Consider the following 23,265-nt stretch of genomic DNA (forward strand, 5'->3'; position numbering starts at 1 on the left):
CCGTTTAGCTCTCGAACGGCAGAGAGCGATCATAACCATCCAACTATCTGTCTAGCTCTCGAATGGCAAAGAGCGACCACAACCGTTCAAACGTCCGTCTAGCTCTAGAACGAACGGCAGAGAGCGATCATAACCGTCCAATCGTCCGTCTAGCTCTCGAGCGGCAGAGAGCGATCATAAACTCCAAACGTCCGTCTAGCTCTCGAACGGCAGGGAGCAATCATAACCGTCCAAACGCCTGTCTAGCTCTCGAACGGCAGATCGATCATAACCGTCCAAACGTCGTCTAGCTCTCGAACGGCAGAGTGCGATCATAATTGTTCAATTGTCCGTCTAGCTCTCGAACGGCAGAGAGCGATCATAACTGTCCAAATATCCCCCTAACTCTCGAACGGCAGAGAGTGGTCGCAACAGCTTAAATGTCAGTCTAGCTCTCAAACGGCAGACAGCGATCATAACCGTCCCAATGTCTGTCTAGCTCTTGAACGGCACACAGCGATCATAACCGACCACACGTCCGTCTAGCTCTCGAACGGCAGACAGCGATCATAACCGCCCCAATGTCTGTTTAGCTCTCGAACGGCAGAGAGCGATCATAACCGTCCAAATGTCTGTCTCGCTTTCGAACGGCAGAGAGCGATCATAACCGGCCAAACGTCTGTCTAGCTCTCAAACGGCAGACAGCGATCATAACCGTCCAAATATCCGTCTAACTCTCGAACGGCAGAAAGTGATCAATACCGCCCAAGTGTCTATCTAGCTCTCGAACGGCAGGGAGCGATCATAACCGTCCAAATGTCCTCACAGCCCTCGAACGGCAGCGTGTTCGTTCTCACCGCTCGGTCACCAGGTAATCAAGAAACAAATATGGCAGGCTAATTAATTGTAGTCAGGAGAATGCACTATCAGACTTCAATTCAAAGGTAATATAACTTCTTTTTTTCTTTTCTTTTTTTTAAATTAGCGTTTACACATATTTTAATTTCCTATTGGATTATTCCCTAACAATAATACCAATTACTATGACTAGGGAACTGGCATTTCTGAACGTGCGGTATTAGAAATAACTATTGCCATTGAAACAGCATCCGTAGTTTCTGCGGATCCAACAGATTGTAGAGCTGGTAAATTATGGCGTGTTCGTTCCACCTTCTCAGAAAAGCATACAAGTTTTCTCTTCATAATATGGCGATAGTTTTGTGAACTTGCCATCAAGATGAAAAAGTTCTGTCCGAAATTTAGCAAGTAGAATATGTGGAACGCTGGCCACAACCCGAAGCCTAGGAACACAGCTGTTGTGTCTGCTTCCAGAAAGAAGGGTAGCTGAGAGATCGATTCTGAAACCGAGACGGGTAGCAAGGTCACGAAGGCCAGTACCGAGATTAACACCAGGGGGCGTGTTGAATTTTCTTTTGTAGACTCTTTTCTGTGCCTTGTGAAAGTGTTCCGAAACTCGTTGCTGCGTTTGATGCGAGAGATTATGCCGATGTTCAGGAGGAGTATGATAACACAGGGTAGCAGTGATGACATTATCAGACGCAGAAACATGGAATAATGGAGTAACAGACCGGGCGGTCTACATCCGTAATTCCCCAACTCCATGAGACCCAAACTGGGTAAACATAGCAGGATGCTTCCACCAATCATACATGAACAGACGACAATAGATTTTTTCTTCGTACAAAATCTTCCCCGTGTCAGCGGAAAACAGACGCATACGAATCTGTCGAGAGTAAGTCCTACCATTAGCCATGGCGACAGCAACATTGTGAAGACCTCGTAGCTGATGACAATTTTACAGAGGACGTTGTTGATGTCAGGAACTTTCGTCAGTTTAAAATAGTACTCAGTTTGTTGAGCTATAGCGTCGCTTAGGACGAGACTGTCAGACACAGAAAGGAATTTCAGGTACACGCTGTAGGAGAGGGGAGATAAGGGGGAGTCGCTCATCATTATGAACTGCAGGATGTTGCCAATGGTGCCTATTATGGCTATAACCAGAACTGTGGACCAGTGGCCATAGCCATGTAAATCAAAATCTAGCCCGCCGTCTAGGAACGATTGATTATCATCATATATTATGAATTCTCCATCAGAATAGTTTCTGTTACCAACAATGCCGAGATCATCAATTGACACGGTAAAGTTGGATGTTTGGTTTGGTGAAAATTGTGACGGTGTTGACATGTTTCAGATATGGCGTCCTCGGCGTATCACCTGCAAAATAAGGTAGTAAAGGTAAATAACGCAAACATACAAAGGTGCTCACAGTTTTAATAAACTCACAAGAAAGAAGGAAATGTTTTATTTAAAGACGCACTAAACACATTTTATTTACGGTTATATGCCGTCGGACATATGGCTACGGTCCACACAGATATTGAGAGAGGACACCCATTGTCGCCACTTCATGGGATGCTCCTTTCGATTAGCAGCAAGGGATCTTTTATATGCACCATCCCAAAGACAGGATAACACATACTACAGCTTTTGATATACCACTCGTGGTGCAATGGCTGGAGCGAGAAATAGCCCAATGTAATAAACTCACAAAGTAACGTCACCACAGTATAATATCATTGGAATATGTACAGCTGTGACGGCATGCAATCATGAATCACTGACAAAACAGTGATTACATCAGGTGTACTCGAATGGTGAGCACATCGTGCCCCACAGGTGTCACCTATCATGAGTACTGTCACCACAGCTCTCAAGTCCGTCACTTCATCTAAAACGTTGAAAAAATAAATGTGCAAGAGTTTCACCAAAGAGATGAACAGATTGCATCAGCCATCAAGTTGCTCAGTGATACATGGTAGTTAGCAGATATAGTCTCCAAATGTCTACCATACAACTTTGAATGCCCTCATGAGTCCCCGATGGCGTTCCGTGGAATCTGCATAATAATGAGCATGGCCTCAGATATCTTAGACATTGTGATATATAGACACCAACTGTTTCACATTTTACAGTGTTGTCAGTACCTCCCGTACCTTAATTTACCTTCGAGTTATTCAACTCGATTTAGTGCAAGGTCAAATGACTCGTGAAATATATGTATGCGCTATCTTTGTGCTAGGAGTAGAGTTGTTCATAAACCTGTTTTGTTTATGCTAAAGGGACATTCCTGAGTTTGCTGCATTGTAAGATGTTTCTGAGTAGTAAAATATTTATATGATTAAACTTACATATTAAATATGTTTTCTTGTTTAGAATATCGGTGTCTGTATATTCAATGTGTTTCTGGTCGTCTTAATATTTGCAAGAAGCCTAAACTGGATTTTTTTTTTCTTCAAGTAATTTAGTACGTATGAAATTTTTTTATTTTAGGAAGTAAACTAAATTTTAACCTAGTACAAATATTAGAACGATAAGAAACAAGTTTAATATACAACCACTAATATTGTATGCAGAAAAATATATTTGATATGTAATTGCAATTGTTAAAAAGTCTCTGTTAATCGATAACATCTTTAAAATTGCAGCAAACTCGGGAATGTCCCTTTAATATTTTGGGCGGGATATTGCCCAGTAGTAAAGCACTCGCCTGTTGAGCGATCGATCTAGGATCGACCCCCAATTCTGCGCCTTTGCGCCGTAGCATGTGCTATCCTGTCTGTGGGCTAGTGCATACAAAAGATTCCTTACTACTAATTGCAAACATGTAGCGAGTATCCTACGTAATACTACATTTCAAAATTACCAAATGTTTGACATCCAATAGCCCATGATTAATAAACCAATGTGCTCAAGTGGTGTCGTTAAACAAAACAAACATTAACTTTTAAATGTTAATATTTATTTTGTTTGTGTTAATATTGGCCCATCCTGATTATACAACTCAGCAAACAAATTATTAAAACAAAAGTTAGAGATTCTATTTTTTTTAAAACGTAATTGGATGTTGTTTTTTGGCCTTTTTCAATCTTTGTTTTTGATCTAATGAAGTTTCCGTTGCATCAAATACATCTTATGATTAGATTTATGCGTGTGTCAAAACGTTGTCAAGAAATGTATCAATTATCTTAAGAACTTCGATTTTGTTCACTAATAGGGCGAGTCCGCCTTATATCACACCCTTAAAACGATTCTAAATTACTGTACCGAAGTGTTTACGAGTATCGGGGCATTCACTGAACAGGTTTTACCACACATTTACAATTAATGATTCTGTGTATTTGATGCATCGATGTTTTTGTGGGTTTTGTTTTTAATTAATGGAATTGGCCAAAAGTCTACATCGATGCGAACTTGTAGTTCGCGCTTTAGGTCACCCGCTATGACGCAGAATGAAGATCTTGAATACACGTTCATACTGTTATTCTTTCTCTTACCGGTCTCGTTGTTACAGTGATTAAAGGGACAAACCCTAGTTTTTAAACATTGAATTTTTTTTTTTTACTATAAGATCTGTTTTTGATAACTGAAATCATACTTTACTTGGATTTTATTGTTTATATTATCCATTTCCGTACATTCGGAATGTTTTGGTCATCCTGGCGCTTTTAATATCACAGAATGCATTTTTCATATTTTGAAAAACGCACGTGCGTCTGAGCGGTAACATGTGTGGAGTCGAGGTTTTGTCTATTTGTTTTAGAGTATTTCACCATTTCAAAGTCATAGACTCATTTTCCACTCATTTGAAACTGTCCAAATGTGTTTCAGGTTTGTAGATTAACTAAACGTAATGTTAATTGTCACTGGTTGAAACTAGGGTCTGTCCCCTTAAGCCATCTAAGTGAAGACAGATGGGTATTGGGTTAGCATCCTGGAGCCTATTTCACTAAACATCGTAAATTTACGTTTACGTGTAAAACTTACACCTGTCGTCCGTCTACGTCTACGTGTACGTTTACTCCATTTCACGAAGCCGGTCGTAGAAATACTACTAACTTACTTTATACGTAACTCTACGTCTGTTTTCTTGTGCAACTCATTTATCAGAAATTGGACATCTAAAGCCGACTATTAATAAACAATGTGCTGTAGAACGGTCGTTAAACATAACAAACTTATAACGTTTAAAGAAAGAACGAATAAACTTCATAAAGTTTGGAAACCACCGTTTCCGGTATACCAACACATGGTTGTACTGTACCAAATAAAATCCTCTAGGCGACAATATTAACCTATGTAATTAAAATTAAAATTATTTTATTGACCATAAGCTTAACAGCTCATCGGTTCAGCAATACATACATTGCATCATGGTGAACAAATGAGAGAGAAAAACAAATTATACAAATATTAGGAGAATGCAAGCAACATAAGTTGATCTAAATATAAGTATTTCTCAGATTTGTGGCACTGTATAAATATTTTCCAAAATTTCGTAACTGCTTAGTGTTATTAATTTTAAACAATTTAATAAGTGTAAACACAGAAGGGTTTTTCCAATAATAAGGTTTGATATATTGTTTTCGTAGATCTGTATATAATGGGCAAACCAGTATAAAATGAATTTCATTTTCAATGTCATCAACACAAGCAACACATGTTCTTTTAGAACGGTCAGTAGTGCTATATCTACCGGTCTCGGTAGCTAAATTGTGAGAGACAAACGAAATTTAGTAATACATTTTCTAAAATGTACAGGTATAAATTTGGACAAATAATATTTAGTGAATATTCAGGTATTTGTAATAAGTACATTTTTATGATGCAAATATCTGACTTATAATCAGTTGTTGTGATTGATCTAATAATCTTTATTTGATAGCATGCAAATGTTTGTCATCCTTGTGTTGGTTAATCCACAATTCACTGAACCATAACATAAACAATTCATGCTTTATATGATAAGCCCAGTTTTGTTCGCTATATTTCTTTGCACAATCATATAAATATGAATAGCACGCTTTCAATATGCAATTATTTGTCTCAAGAAGTATGTGCTAATATCTTATATTAAATAATATGTAGACTTTTAATGGTAGACGACCAAGTTCAGCATAGATCATCGAATTATTTGTGGATCGTTTAGTACCAAGTATTTTTTTACAAAAATCAACATGAACTCTTTCGACAGTTTTTCTTTATGAGAGCCCCAGACCTAAAATGCATAACATAAAATACTAGTAATATAACAATCAAACAATGAGGGTATTGTTTCAGTATTTAAATATAATGAATTCATTTTTAACGCAAAAGCGGCTTTTCTACCTTGAACCTGCTGAATGTTTGTTTTCTTCTTCTGCAATTGTAAACTTAGTATTATAATAGAAAATAAATTCAAGATATGAAAGTTTATCAACAGTTTCTATCCTATGTATCACTATACGACTATATGGGCCAATTATCTATGTTTGGACAAGTCGATGTGCACTTTAAACAAATAATAAACAAAAATATGGCGATTTCAATTCGTGTTTTTCATCAAAGTAGTAGACATGGCATGAGTGGCCGCAACTAAACTTTTCCCACGTCATGAATGAGGTTATTAGTTGTGTAGGCAATATGCAAGATGACGTTTGGGTGTTTTGTGTGTTTGGTTTGGGGTTGTTGCTGTTTTGGTCTAGACATCTTTCACCCTTATTAAAATAAGTCAGTTGAGCAGGCATTTGTGTGTGGATATATATTACATTTCTAAATTGTAGAGATGTGTTTGTTTAACGACGTCAATAGAATACATTGATTTATTATTAATCAGCTATTGGATGCTAAACATTTGGTAATTGTGACACGTAGTTGTCAGAGGAAACCCACGACATTTTTTTCCTAATGCAGCAAGGGATCTTTTATATCCGGTTTCCCACAGACATGGAAGCTCATACCACGGAGTTTGACCAGTTGTGATGCATTGGTTGGAACCAGAAAACCCCCAAACAATCAGTTGAATGGATCCAACGAGGTGGTTCGATCATGCGACGCAGGCACCTCAAGCGAGCACTCAACCGACTCAGCTAAATCCCGCCATGAGTGGATCAAATGACACAGGTAACAAAACTGGGTGTCACTAGATTATTAAAGGGAGTTAATTTGTTAAACGCTTTACAAAAAACAAAAACTGTTACCATTTTATGAATTATCGAATTGGACGTAGCAATTTACGAGCGCCACTAGTTCTGGCCGAGGGCACTCTTAGATTTACGTCTAACTTTACTCGTAACGTACGTTTACACTTATTTGTGAAATGCTCTCCAGTCACAGATTTACGTTTACGTGCAACACGTAACTTACGATGTTTAGCGAAAGAAATTGGGTCCTGGTACTGTCTCCCGTTCTGTCCGGGTCAAGTCCTTGACTATCCAAAGACAGGACCCGGGATGGACATCTCTGAAAACTTAGTGGTATAATGCTAAAGTAGTTCATACTCAGACCCGCTCTCAACCAGAGCGAGTTTAACGACTCCGTGTTAGGTCACCCGTTATGACACAGGGTGAAGACCTTGAATATAAGTGTACATTGTTATTCTTTGTCTTACCGGCCTTTGTAGCGGGTTTCCTCTCTCAGTATATTTGTATGGTCCTTCACCATATGTCCCACGCCATATAACCGTAACTACAATGTGTTGAGTCGTTAAATAAAACATTTCCTTCCTTCCTGGCACGGGCTCTCAAGCAAAGTGAGTTTAACGACTCAATGGGTAGGTGTAAGACCGCTACACGGACTTCTCTCTCACTAATAATGATCAATTACCCACTAACCCATTGTCCTAGACGGGCTTACGAACGGTAACGTAACGTTTTATAATGCAAACGGTACCAGTCTTATACACTATGTATTAGTTAAGACAACTTTGATCTTATCTGACATTTTTGAGTCGGGAAAGTTCAGTTGTTTCTCAGATCATTCGGCAATTATATAGTTTGACACCCAATAGTCGATGTAGTTTTCGTGCTATGGTGTCTTTAAACATCTATTCTTTTCTGTTCTATTCGGCAATTATATTTAGTTAATGAATGTATTAATGATAATATATCTGACGATCATACAACAATGCAAGTTTGAATAGGGAAAATAATGCAGATATAATTCGTAACATTAGTGAACAATTTGATGAGCTCTTAAATATGTGTATTATAAATGAGAGTAGCATAGGCAGTATAAATACATCAGTTGATACATTCACTCAAACAGTAAATTGTATTATTCTACAATATTGTTCTGTTACCACACACAACACTAGGTCGAGAGGTAAATCACATCACACACTTAAAGACGACAATAAGTCGTGGTTCAACGGCATCTGTAAACAAAGATATATAGAGTACAAAAATGCAATCCAAATATTCTATACCATTTAAAAAAAGATAATCGTGCTGAGCTTATATGTGTTAAAAAATAAACATACAAATCAGAATCAATCATGTCCAAAAACAAAAACAAAGTATAAACATATTTGAGTAAACTAGCAACTAAAGAACCAACTAACAATAAACAGGTTGATCATTCTGTATCTGGTTACGATCAGATGCCAAACGACACTATTACTAATCCGCAAGATGGAAACATCACAGAACCGGGGATATCAAACCCTATATATGATTTGAAAACAGGATAAAGCCAACGGCTATGATAATATTTTAAACGAATACTTTATCAATTGCAAATATGTATTCACGCCATGCTTGATACTGTTGTTTAATACTATTTTTGAATCAGGTCATTTCCCACATGCATGGTCCACTGGCTGTATTGTTCATGGATTTAAGAAGGGAAATATTTACGATACAGTTAACTATAAATGTATCACCATAGTCAGCTGTGGGGGGTGGGGTGGGGGGTACGTAACTCAGTGGTGCAGCGCTCGCTTGATGCGCTTTCGGTCTGGGATCGATCCCTGTCGGTGGGCCCATTGGACTATTTCTCGTTCCAGCCAGTGCAACACGACTGGTAAACAAAGGCCAGGGTATGTGCTATCCTGTATGTGAAATAGTGCATATAAAAGATCCCTTGCTGCTAAGCGTAAAAGAGTAGCCCATGAAGTGGCGACAGAGAATTTCTTCTCTCAATATATATGTGGTCCTTAACCATATGTCCCGCGCCATATAACCGTAAATAAAAAGTGTTGAGTGCGTCGTTAAATAAAACATTCCGTTCGTTCCAGTCAGCTACTTAGATAAAGTGTTTTACTTCAGTCTCGAATGAAAGATTGCTCAATTATTCTGAGAAAAAAAATATTATTACGGATGCACAATTTGATTTTTTTTTTATTCTTGACGCCGAGTGGGTTTTTTTTGTTTACAAACTCTAGCTAACATACTATCGAAGAAAGGTAAACGACTGTATTGCTGTTTTGTCGATTAGAGAAAATAGTTTGATTATGTAACAATACAAAATCTATGGTATAGATTAATTAAAAAGGGTGTGGAGGGTGAAATACTTGCGACTATAAGCTCGTTGCATGTCAGTGTAAAATGGGATTTAACTGTAAATACATGTCAAACAAATATTTCTTTCTTTGAAACGGAGGGAAAATACGAAATAATGAAGTATAATTTTACAACGAAAACAGAAGTTGTTAATGACTTTAATTATCGTGATTTTTGGGGTGTTTTTTTTATAATGACCAGTTTAACGCGCCCCAAAACGAATTGCAGAGCAAGATCGAAAAGCATTTTTGCAGTATTAAATATTTGCATAATTTAAATATAGAATTTTGTACATATAAAAGTTTTGTAAAAACTAAACTAAAAGACTATGTACAGTTTGTAATTCTAATGGAATCGAAGATGAATACCGTTTTATACTGCAATTTCAACGATATAATAATCTAAGACATGACTTCTAGATTATAGTAGCCCCACTCCCATGGCTAGTGATATTCAATGTTGGGCTAGTAAATAACTACTATTGTCATGCCCGACAGGGCTTCTAGATTATAGTAGCCCCACTCCCATGGCAAGTGATATTCAATGTTGGGCTAGTAAATAACTACTATTGCCATGCCCGACATGGCTTCTAGATTATAGTAGCCCCACTCCCATGGCTAGTGATATTCAATGTTGGGCTAGTAAATAACTACTATTGTCATGCCCGACATGGCTTCTAGATTATAGTAGCCCCACTCCCATGGCTAGTGACATTCAATGTGGGCTAGTAAATAACTACTATTGCCATGCCCGACATGGCTTCTAGATTATAGTAGCCCCACTCCCATGGCTAGTGATATTCAATGTTGGGCTAGTAAATAACTACTATTGTCATGACCGACGGGGCTTCTAGATTATGATAGCCCCACTCCAGAGGCTAGTGATATTCAATGTTGGGCTAGCAAATAACTACTATTGTCATGCCTGACGGCTAGTAATTATTTTTGGTCAAATGTTGCAATTAAGTCTATTTTGTAAATGTGCGTGTCCTGCCCCACCCCAACATCCAATGTTAGTGTGTTTAAGCTCGATCTCCCTCTTTAGATGACATATCTGATTATTACAATTATTTAGTAAAAGTGTATTAACTTAAATTAAAGTAGGGCTAGTGAATTTTTAATCGTGGCTAGAGACTTTTTTAATCACTGATCCCAAGCCTAGTGGGTTTTATAAAAAAAATCTAGAAGCCCTGTTAGACAAACAATTATTAAAGCGTTTTATTACAGACGATGTAGTGTGTTTAAGCTAATCATATTACTAACTACACGTTGACTTGTCTTAATATGAAGGAAATTCACAAATTTTATAATTTGTATAAGTTAATACGGGTTTACTCTTTTAATCATCGACGAAACATAATGTATTATATCGGCGGTCTCATCGCAGAGGTCAATCCCTACTTTGGGACGTTTTTTGTTTTCTGTTGGTGGGTTCGATGCAGGATCCGTACGGAACCTAGTGTCACGGTCGCTCATGTCCGGCGTATCGGAATTAATCTATGTGATTGGCCAAAATACCTCACCGCGTCATTGGATTACCAACAGAGTGCAAGATATGCCCCAAGTTCAGCAAACTAACATTTCGCTAACGTTCGTGAACTATTTGACTGGTTCCCGACGTGCCCATTTGTTTTACCGTGAAGCGCATAAAACCAGTCTACCGGATGTTTTCCTGGCCACAGAGCACAATTAATTACGCTATATGTTTTTGTATAGCGTTAGTGGCTATATCATTTTTATTAATATCAGCAGGCCCATGCATTTTTGTGTGTACCTTTGCCTGCCTGGGTGACTCATACCCTGAAAAGGAGAACCCTGTTGTCCAGCTCTTTCTCCCAGGATATTGGTTTAAACAAACACACCCACTAAACCTGGCCGGAGTATAAAAAACACTACTTCATGTAAAAACACCACTTTTGCATGTGCCGGAATTACCATAAACAAGTCTTCAATGTCAACAAGTTATACATGTTTACAAACTACATCCTCTCTCCTGTCAACTTCAGTAAAATAGTTGCCACTTCAAAGCTGTCTGCCATGGAATAATCACAGTCAAACAGCAGACTACTTACACGGACAAATTTCTGGGAAGATAACTGTGATCTGTAAGCCATGTCTGGATGCACTTTGCTATGGAAACGCTGATGCATGTACCCTTTAAAAATACATATCGAAATAAATCGCGGTATGCAAATTGAAAAACGGTGCATGGAATTTTGGACCTAAAACCTTGACTTTCGTGAACAGCGATTCATCGCCCCATCCTTATATACTAGCCGGAACCCTTAAAGATTCGCTTCAACGTAAACATTTTATGTATATTAAATACATTCAGTATTCAATTACGAAACTTACTATCGTATCAAATACACTGTGTTTAGAACCGTCTGGACCCGTTACTGAGGTTACTGCGAAAGAAAACAAAAGAGAACCAAAATACAACAATAATATCAAAACCTCTCAAAACCGGACCCATTGTAACAGGAATTCTCTCAAAACCGGACGTTTTTGTGTGCCGTCTTTTAACTGTCAATACCCCTTAAACCACATTTTTACTTGGTTCCGATGGTGTCCGGTTTAGAGGAGTTCCACTGCATGTGTATATGTATAAACAATCCACCAATATATATATATATATATATATCTTACCTGTATCGAGCTGTATTTCTTCTGAGTAATTCTGAATTCTTGTTCAGTCACGTGACGTCAAACTGTTTAACACAAACCTTCAGAACTAGCTGTGCGAGTCTTGGTAACGTGTCAGTATATATAGTGGCTTACAGACACAGTGTAACCACATGGAAAAAAACTCTCACTGAGTATTTGTCCAGTTAAAGAACATGGCGACTGACGAACCAATCACAATAGTAGCTTTTGTGCGTCTGTGCAGTTGCATTATACTCAAGCCTGCAGCCACTAAGAAATCAATTGGATAAACTGCATTTCTGATTTTTGTCGAATTAAAATCCATGTTGCATCACTCACACAGAAGACCGGTCTCTGGAGAGATATTAGTAATGGGGACGAAGGTCCAGGGATTTTGTTATGCAAAGTCAATACGCAGTCGCCCGTAATGCTAGAATTTAAACACGAATCGTGCAGGTAATGCATTACGACACCCAGTAAGATAATGAATAAGATGTGTGACAGTTTACATTGTATCCGTCAGTAAGATAATGAATAAGATGTGTGACAGTTTACATTGTATCCGCCAGTAAGATAATGAATAAGATGTGTGACAGTTTACATTGTATCCGCCAGGCAGATAATGAATAAGATGTGTGACAGTTTACATTGTATCCACCAGTAAGATAATGAAACATTGTTCTAATGACTCAGCTTCTTTACTGCAAAAAATACATATATCATCATTTTGTATGTCACATTTTTGTAGGTAAGTATTGTTTGTCAGAATGCGATGCGTAAGTTTGAATTGAAAATTCACAAAAACAACACGCAAACGACACACAAAACAAAATAAACCAACAAAACAACAACAAAACATGGGGTTTATCGTCCCGGAAAATAATTGCGATAATGCCAGAGTGGGGGTGGGGGCTAGTATCATTACCTTGCATTAATGATATAGGATACACAATATACACGAATACGAATGTCACGGGGATTCTATAATTCCCGTAACTGAATAAAACACGATTATCAAAATATCTCTCCTAACTGTATATCTATTAGATATCTCTGTAACAGGCTGTTAAACCCTAGTATGGCTCGTCTCTAGGTATGATCAGAGATACGATCTTATATAAAGTATATATTATTATAGCACGTTAGTTCTCTAGAAACACAACAAAAACACAATACACTTTGGAATCTGTATTAATCTACGCTGACAAATGTACAGCCGTAGTAGTTAATTAATAACAGCAATAATAACAACCCAGAACTGATCACTTAATTAGTTAATCTCTAGGTGTCTAGTTACACAACATGTGGATCACTTCACCGTTACACCACACCCACACGTGTGATAATTGAGAAACGCTTCCAGGAGAAGTTAATTAATAAAGGAATTACAACACCATTCCTAACTGGTTAATTTTTAATTAACCCTAACTACTCATTCAGTAACCTTGTGACACAGAATTAATACTGGTACCGATCACAATAAAGACAATAACCTACAGTGTACCTAGGTCGTCTAGGATGACTGGCTAAGCTTTATATTACCAAATACTCATATAATGTTAGAACAAGAAGTCTACGATTTACTTCGTCAGATGACCGAAGACACTGTCTAAAGAATATTGGTATAATACAGTATTAAAATATTTAAAGTCACATCAATCACATCAAGGTTATACACAGAGCAGAAATGATATTTACCAAAGTCCAAATGGACTAACGTTCCCTCGGAGCCTTCGTATTCGTTCTCCTCGATATCTCTAAAACACTAGCTATTTATTATAAATCAGGATTTTGCCTGGGGGTACAAGGCGGTACCTCACGTATCATCTCATATTCTACATCTACTAGAGTCGGTATATTTCTCTCTGATCGTCAGTCTGGCTGTCGCCAACCGCGAGCAATCTCCTGGCCATAAACAGCACTACCGGAGATATTACGTAACTACTAGCCACATGGCCTCCGCACCTGGCTGGGTGTGTATTAGGCGTACCGATCGAAGACCGTCGCGCAGAAGTATTACGTAACAAGTTGCCCATCTGGGCTTAAGTGCAATTAACTGCGCACGGCCCTCTAAGACAAGTAAAATCGCCACAGGCGAAAACAAATTTAAGAGCATGTACCGTCACACACCCCCACCTCAAAAAGGATATTTCCTCTACTCTAGGAATAGGGAAATATACTACATTAAAACAAAAAGGTGCGTTAACCGACGCATACGGGCATTTAAAACACATGTAATAATAAGGTGACTACCAGTAATCACACTGAGTCTCTGAGTCCCTGGTATACAAATAAAATATATATAAACAAAACAGAAATAAAGAATGTCAACACATTATCATAACGTTCAACTTCGGGACAGGGCATTGGATGTGCCCTTGATATGTTCAATGGTAATTGGGTATTCTTGCAGAAGAAGACTCCATCTCAAAACTCTCTGGTTGGAGGCTTTCATTAGGATGGTCCAGTCCGTCTTCGTCTTCTTGGAACAGCACAGCTCCAGCACCCACGTCACTGGCACCCACAGCTAGCTTGAACGGCACTCGGTAGTCTGGTGCTGCCATCACGGGAGACGAGTAGCGCCTCTGCTTGAGACGGTTGAATGACTTCTCGCATTCACTTGACCAATGGAACTTCGTTTCCTTCTTTCTCAGCGTCGCACGTTTTCCAGGTTTTTTCCGATAGGCATGCTGTCGACGCGGTGTAGCGTTGGGTTCCAAGCGCACATCTTGGCTTAAGGTATTGGTAACCGTTGGAAGGTCCCGACAAATGGAAACATTGTCTTGTATCAATGTAGTCAGCTTTGCTCGCTGGGGGTTCAAGTCTGCTAGAATCTGGCTGTTGGCCAACTTGATCTCCGCAGTCTTGACGTCATCACAGGAAATTGAGTGTCTCTCAATTTGGACCGGTCTCTCTGGAACTATCGGCAGTCTGTCAAAAGAACCTTTTAGCAAATTGATGTGACAATACCTACTTTTCCTAACCCTATCAGGAGTGTTTATCACATACCCTGTCTCATTAACTCGTTTGAGAACAACATAGGGCCCGAAATACCTGTTCTGCACAGAACCCCGTTTAATGGGAAGGTACAGCAGCACCTTATCCCCTGGTTTAAATTCCTGACTCCTAGCCTTCCTATCAAACACTGATTTTATTTTGCTCTGAGCATGGCTACAGTTAACAAGGTAGTGCGAGCTGCCAACAAATTTGGATCAGCCCCCTGCTCTAGAATTAACTCTTGTCTATTACAAGGTAAATCCCCTCTATCAAAGACAACTGGTTCAATTCCCCTCTGCGGGAGATCAACAGGTTCCACCACATTTAATTCCTCAGTTGACTTGTCTACAATTTTACTGATAACCTCATCCACTCCAATTTCATGGCTCACACACGTATCAGACAAATCACAAATATCCTCTGCATCTTGTGCTAACCTACTGGTCATATCCCTAGTCATTACACACGCAGGATATTTAATCTCATCAACCTCACACTCTTCTATTGGTAACGTGCTGTCTGTAATTAACAGTTGGTCACATTTCGGCTGACAACACTGACTAGTCAAATCATTTCCCAACAAAACTCCTATGTTTTCAACAGGCAAGTCCTTCACAACACCCATAATGACTGGTCCCGTCACAAACTTCGAACACAAGAAAACCTTATGTAACTTGACAACCATATTTTCTCCAGTAACCGAGGTTAAAACCAAACTACGTCCTATGTCTGAATTTTCAATACCAGCTAAACACTCTTGCGTGATCAAACTCTGACTACACCCGGTATCTCTATAGATTGATATAGCCTTAGGACTCAATTCTTGTTTCACATCACAAACCATACCAGTGGATACATACGGGTTTACTTTCTCTGCCATGGGACTAACCATTAACTCTCTCGCTAACGGAGCTGACCTCACTAAACCGACCACTTGCGTATTATCGCGTTTCCTTGTAAAACAGTCCCCGATAAGATGGTTATCCTTTTTACAGTAACTGCACTGTGGACGAAAAGTTCGTGCATTGGCTGATAATGCAGGCCTATCCTTACTTTGCCCAACAGGTGCATTCCTTGCCTGACTAGCTGACCAACTAGATGACTCTCCCCGATAGTTACTTTCCCGGGAAAAACCTGGCTGAAATTTCTTCTTATCACCCTGTTGTACAGAGCTACCCTGTACTGCCTGAGCTTTGTGTATTAACACGTAATCATCTATCTGTCACTATGCCTGCCTCCTCTATCTTTTTGACTTCACGATCCTCTAAGTGAATACGTAAGCTAACTGGTAATCCATTTTTAATGTCCTGTAAGATCAACAACTCCCGTAACTCGGTATATGACTCTACCTGATGAGACACCACCCATTTATCAAACATCCCTGCCTTCTTAGCCACAAACTCACTATAAGACTGACCCTGCGTTTTTCTCAACTCGCTATACCGTAAACGATAATCCTCAGGTCGTAATTCATAAGCCCTCAACACTGCAGACTTAACTAGATCGTACTGACTTGCTCGCTCATCACTCATTGAATTATAGGCTATACTAGCCTTCCCCTTAAACGTAGACACGGCTAACAATGTCCACTTAGACTGCGGCCAATTTAGCTGCTTAGCGGCCCGTTCAAAAAGTTGAAAGAACATGTCTACCTCCTGATCGTCAAATACAGGCACTGATCTATAAGCCTCCGACATGTTAAAACCATTTCCTGCCTCACGTCTAACTTCTTCAGTATTCAACTTTAACTCATTTTCCACTTTTAATTTTTCTAACTGGAATTCTCTATCCCTCTCTTCTCTTTCTCTCTCGCTCTCTCTCTCTATCCCTCTCTTCTCTTTCTATATCGCTATGTCTATCTTCTCTATTTCTCTCTTCTCTTTCTCTCTCTCTCTCTCTCTATCCCTCTCTCTATCTTCTCTATCCCTATCTTCTTTTTCTCTATCCCTATCTTCTCTTTCTCTCTCCCTCTCTCTCTCCCTCTCTTCTCTTTCTCTCTCTCTCTCTCTATCTAATGCACGTTCTTCTCTTTCGTACTCAAGCTTTTTAAAAGCTAACTGTTGTTCCATACTCAAGTCACTTATCTCTATTTCTGGAACAATCTCACTGTCTTCCATAACAGGCCTATCACCAAAAACTTCCTGGATAATAATTGTCTTTATATCACCTAAGGTTTTAGCTGATGTTAAATCAATTTCTCGCTCACCCGCGATTTCAACTAACTCGGCCTTACGTGCTCGCTTAATCTCCACTACACTGAGTGTAGGCCTATCCAGCAAATTCTTATCCATGTTTAGATATGACGCACTTATTATTAATTAATTTTCTAGTGAACAACGTGCTACTTCTGGTAAATTTGTAAAAATAATTTATAAAGCCCCCATTTACAAACAATACTTTTTTAAAATATGCATGTCCCGTTTCAGATCCGGGACGAGCGCCCCAATGTTCTACTCCTGTCACGGGGATTCTATAATTCCCGTAACTGAATAAAACACGATTATCAAAATATCTCTCCTAACTGTATATCTATTAGATCTCTCTGTAACAGGCTGTTAAACCCTAGTATGGCTCGTCTCTAGGTATGATCAGAGATACGATCTTATATAAAGTATATATTATTATAGCACGTTAGTTCTCTAGAAAACACAACAAAAACACAATACACTTTGGAATCTGTATTAATCTACGCTGACAAATGTACAGCCGTAGTAGTTAATTAATAACAGCAATAATAACAACCCAGAACTGATCACTTAATTAGTTAATCTCTAGATGTCTAGTTACACAACATGTGGATCACTTCACCGTTACACCACACCCACACGTGTGATAATTGAGAAACGCTTCCAGGAGAAGTTAATTAATAAAGGAATTACAACACCATTCCTAACTGGTTAATTTTTAATTAACCCTAACTACTCATTCAGTAACCTTGTGACACAGAATTAATACTGGTACCGATCACAATAAAGACAATAACCTACAGTGTACCTAGGTCGTCTAGGATGACTGGCTAAGCTTTATATTACCAAATACTCATATAATGTTAGAACAAGAAGTCTACGATTTACTTCGTCAGATGACCGAAGACACTGTCTAAAGAATATTGGTATAATACAGTATTAAAATATTTAAAGTCACATCAATCACATCAAGGTTATACACAGAGCAGAAATGATATTTACCAAAGTCCAAACGGACTAACGTTCCCTCGGAGCCTTCCTATTCGTTCTCCTCGATATCTCTAAAACACTAGCTATTTATTATAAATCAGGATTTTGCCTGGGGGTACAAGGCGGTACCTCACGTATCATCTCATATTCAACATCTACTAGAGTCGGTATATTTCTCTCTGATCGTCAGTCTGGCTGTCGCCAACCGCGAGCAATCTCCTGGCCATAAACAGCACTACCGGAGATATTACGTAACTACTAGCCACATGGCCTCCGCACCTGTCTGGGTGTGTATTAGGCGTACCGATCGAAGACCGTCGCGCAGAAGTATTACGTAACAAGTTGCCGATCTGGGCTTAAGTGCAATTAACTGCACACGGCCCTCTAACACAAGTAAAATCGCCACAGGCGAAAACAAATTTAAGAGCATGTACCGTCACAACGAATAATATGTGATGACAGTAATAACTATGTTACCACACAAAGGAAAGAAGAAATAATAGAAGGAAGGAAATTAAACAAATAGATTAAAAAGAAAATAATAATACTAAATAAATGATCGTGGGTGGAGAATTACAAGGTTATATGTGCACAAAACCTCATTTTGAGAAATCGCCGCTTGAACTTTGGAGCTGCCATATCTGAGTCATAGAGGGGTAGTGTTAATATAACAACTGTGTCTTAACATACCATAATATAGGACTGTTTACTGTGACAGAACCTTGTAATTCCCAGGCCACGCAATAATAATAATAAGAAGAAGAAGAAGAAGAAGAAGAATAATTTAAAAATAATAATAATTAAAAAAATAAAATAATGATAATAATAATAATAATAATAATAATCCCTAGCGTTGTTATCGGCTAATAGTTTACCAACAATGTACCTTACATTCACCTATGTATTGGGTTGGCTTTGTCATAATATAACACCACATTTTTGGAAGATCGTAAGTACTAACTATCTATATGGCGCATATACCCCACTTGTTTGTGAAATTGTCATTATTTCCTTCTGTTTTTTTTTTTGTTTTTTTTAAATCTAAGACAATGATGTGGTTCAGTAAGACACTAAAGAAACAGAAAAGGAAAAAATGAAAGAAATGTTGTATTTAACGACGCACTCAACACATTTTATTTACGGTTATATGGCGTCAGACATATGGTTAAGGACCACACAGATTTTGAGAGGAAACCCGCTGTCGCCACTACATGGGCTACTCTTCCGATTAGCAGCAAGGGATCTTTTATTTGCGCTTCCCACAGGCAGGATAGCACGAACCATGGCCTTTGTTGAACCAGTTATGGATCACTGGTCGGTGCAAGTGGCTTACACCTACCCATTGAGCCTTGCGGAGCACTCACTCAGGGTTTGGAGTAGGTATCTGGATTAAAAATCCCATGACTCGACTGGGATCCGAACGAAGGTCTATATGTCCACGTGAGTGACCTCGTTAAGGCCGTTAGGGTGCACAGCTTGTAGGGACGAGATGGGTTGCATCCCGTCAAGAAAACCCCTAGATTGACAGTCAATATACGTTGAAGGTGTAGTGTTGTGCTGAACTACAGATCTTGAGAAGCCGGATCCATCTGAACGAGAGAGAGAATCAGACTAGGGTATAGTCCAGTCGTCATTGGTTGGTATAGTGGTGCGGACGGGCCCGACTCCGGAGGATACGAGATGGTATCATAGTAAAACAAAGTAAAGTCTAGAAAAGAGTAGTAGGGGCCTACCCCGCTTCCTATTTCTTCTTAGAGTGGGGCGGTCTGCAGAATGGCCGTCATACGAGTCACCATCAAAACAAGTCAATATAGTCAGACGGAGAAATGACGTGGCGGCAAGGAATCTCGCTAAAAAAGAATCCAACCTGGTGGTGCAGACTGTCGAAACGAGAAGCGTTCCAGCGTTCAATCAGTTCCAATGGCCGCATACATCCCAGTAGAAAACTTCACTTCGTTGACAAAAACAACAAATTGAAGGATCCCCAAGTCGAGCCGCGAAAGCACGTGCAGTGTGCACAAGCGAAACAAACACGTCTTACCGCGTCGAACTCCAGACTGGGAATGGTGACAGTGACCTGTTGCATGAAGACGGTGGCGTAAAGGGAGATGGCTGTCCGCCTGAAGACGTCTCACACATCGGCACATTGAGATCGTCCCTCGGAGTTGACGGTGGGCCTGGCTGAGCTGGTCCTGACGCGGTACTCGAGTAAGTCCGCCCAAGAGGGGGGGGGGGGGGGGGGGGTTGGAAGTGGGGGTAATGCGATAGAAACTGACGGCACGTCTAATCTCATCGTGAGTCGAGCTGAGAGGCAAAACGTTTGAGAATGAGAGCAATGAAAAAACAAAAAATTCTTCACTGCAAAAAATACACAAATCGTAATGTTGTATACCACATTTCTCTAGGTAATGCTACAGTCACATATCCACCGATTCGGGATAAGGTGCCCGTACGGGCCCAAATTTCGGGTAAATTTGCAAAATCTCACGGCGGTCGCAAGGATGTCGTGGCTATCCTGCGGGCGCCTTTGCGTTCTTTCCTCGCCGTAAAGCGCATCGGTAGCTTTTAGCGCGGAGTTGAAAGTTTCCGATGTGTCATAGAATTTCTTTTTATTGGCCGTAAACCCGTAGACAGGTTGTATACAGCATCGCACGGACACCGCACAGGCCCAGTACGGCCCAAGTAACATTCGTAGGGATGCTGTACCTTTTTGGGACTGGATTATGAGTATCTTACGATGTCCGTGCGATGTGGCCACAGACCACAATTAATGTCGCTATATGTTTCTATATAACCTTAGTGGCTATAACAGTTTTATTAATATCAGCATGCCCGTGGATTTTGGGTCCGACGAAAGACCGAAATGGACCGACGAAACACCGAAAGGGACCAAAATGGACAGACGAAACACCGAAAGGGACCTAAACTGACAGAAACAGACCGACATGCGACCGAAACGGATCGAAATGGACCATAAATAACCGAAATCGGCCAAAATAACATTGAAATGAGACTTTAAAAATCATAACGGAGTTGATAGTACAGCTTAACTGTTACTCATAAGTGTAATTCTATACTATGCAATTACTGTATTGTAATACATTAATATTATGCAAACAATTAACATTGTATATCTGAGATTGCATATTTCAGACGTTTTGACAGCTGTAAGTGACACGCACGCACACAATAATGCACACAATAGACATGGATTTGGGTATTGGTAGGACATGTGTTGACGCCCAAAATGTCCCAACTGCCCAAGATGTCCCAATTGGTATTGGCAGAGCATGTGTTGAAGCCCAAGATTTTCTATTTCCATGTATGTAAAACGTGTATTTTGTGTATTTGGCAGACGGAAAAAAGCATGGCATTAATACAAATATTCATGCAGACAAATGCATACAACCAACACACAGACAAGAACATGTAATATTGCTAAAATATCTTCGAGATAAAATGCATCATTAAAACTGTCAAATTATGTCAGGAATCATTTTTTGTCATGGTGATCTGTGATATAAATTATGGATATACTACATGAACGGTTTGTGATAGGGCTCACTGGCATAACCATCATATTTAAACACTATTAACACTTGACGTTTTCTGATCGTTTTGTGTTTGTATCCCACGACACTTTGATAGTGATTTAAAAACAAAACAAAATAATATGTATCTCGCTAAGTGTACCCGACAGTTGAAAACTATTAGATTCTGTTCTATAATGCCGATTATAACTTATACTGTGTAACAACTAGCGTCGGTAATATAAACAAGATCAATGTAGCCATTGAAACACAAACAAATATCACATACAAATATTTAAGGGACATTCCTGAGTTTGCTGCAATTTTTAAGATGTTATCGACTAACAGAGACTTGTTAACGATTGTAATTACATATCAAATATATTTTTCTGCATACAGTATTAGTGGCTGCATATTAGACATGTTTCTGATCGTTTTATTATTTGTACTGGGTTAAATTTCATTGTATTTCCTAATATATATTGTTTTCGTACGTACGAAATAATTTGAAGACGAAATCCAGTTTGTGCTTCTTACAAATATCAAGACGACCAGAAACACATTGAATATACAGACACTGATATTCTAAACAAGAAAATATATTTAATATGTAAGTATGTATTTTATTAGTAGGAAACATCTTATAATGCAGCAAACCCAGGAATGTCCCTTTAAAGGAAGCTTGAACCCTTTGTGAACACGCAATACGATATCGCGGCTACACTATTATGGAGCATTCATTGTCGTAAAATTCCTGATATGGGGAACACAAAATAAATTATCACGATCAAGAAATATTCTTCACACACAAATATTCTCTTCCAAATAAATTGATAGGAGTCCTTTTGCAACACCTATTGTAATTCCAACCCATAGTATATTCGGTTAACAGTTACAATATGTGGTGCACTTGAGTTTTCTAATTCGTTATTTTTATTCACAAACGTACTTCAGTTATTACAAATGATATCACTGGATAACATAGCAGCAACAACCAGAGGGTGAAAAGCAGACATAGACATACACAAATAGAGAACGAGAGAGAGAGAGAGAGAGAGAGAGAGAGAGAGAGAGAGAGAGAGAGAGAGAGAGAGAGAGAGAGAGAGAGAGAGAGAGAGAGAGAGAGAGAGAGAGAGAGAGAGAGAGACTGAAATACAGAATGATTGATTGAAATAAAGGGAGTCAGACAGAAGATAGAGTGGGATCAACACATACACTAAAGAGTCGCATACGCCTAGGTACACGCACATACAGGCAATCTCTGGACTGAATTATGTTCCCCCAAATATGGATATATGTATGTGTTGAAGGATGTGTGGATAGATGGGTGGATGAATGGGCGGCTGAATGGAACCTCATCTCTGAATGTCTGTCATTGGTAATTTTCCCGCCCCAACCAATGCCCCAAAGACCGTGCTATGTACTGTTTTGTCAGAGGGAAAGGACATTTAAAATCCCTTGCTCCGTTTTGGTAGGATTAGCCATTTCTTTCTCAGCCAATATATCAATAAATACAATGTGCTTGGTATGTCGTTAAATAATCAATTTGTTCTTGCTTTCTATCTAGCCACACACATATCCATCCATTCATCAAACC

General features: G+C 39.1%; 1 protein-coding gene across 1 annotated transcript; it reads right to left on the bottom strand.

The window, feature by feature from the left end:
- Nucleotides 1–1,026: 1,026 nt before the first annotated feature.
- On the bottom strand, nt 1,027–2,187 carry LOC121372927 (kappa-type opioid receptor-like). Its single transcript, XM_041499362.1, has one exon. The coding sequence runs from the start codon at nt 2,185–2,187 to the stop codon at nt 1,027–1,029; it is 1,161 nt and encodes a 386-aa protein (XP_041355296.1).
- Between the last annotated feature and the right edge of the window lie 21,078 nt (nt 2,188–23,265).

The sequence above is a fragment of the Gigantopelta aegis genome, chromosome 5 (assembly GCF_016097555.1).
Source record: "Gigantopelta aegis isolate Gae_Host chromosome 5, Gae_host_genome, whole genome shotgun sequence".
In the NCBI taxonomy this organism is placed as follows: domain Eukaryota; kingdom Metazoa; phylum Mollusca; class Gastropoda; order Neomphalida; family Peltospiridae; genus Gigantopelta; species Gigantopelta aegis.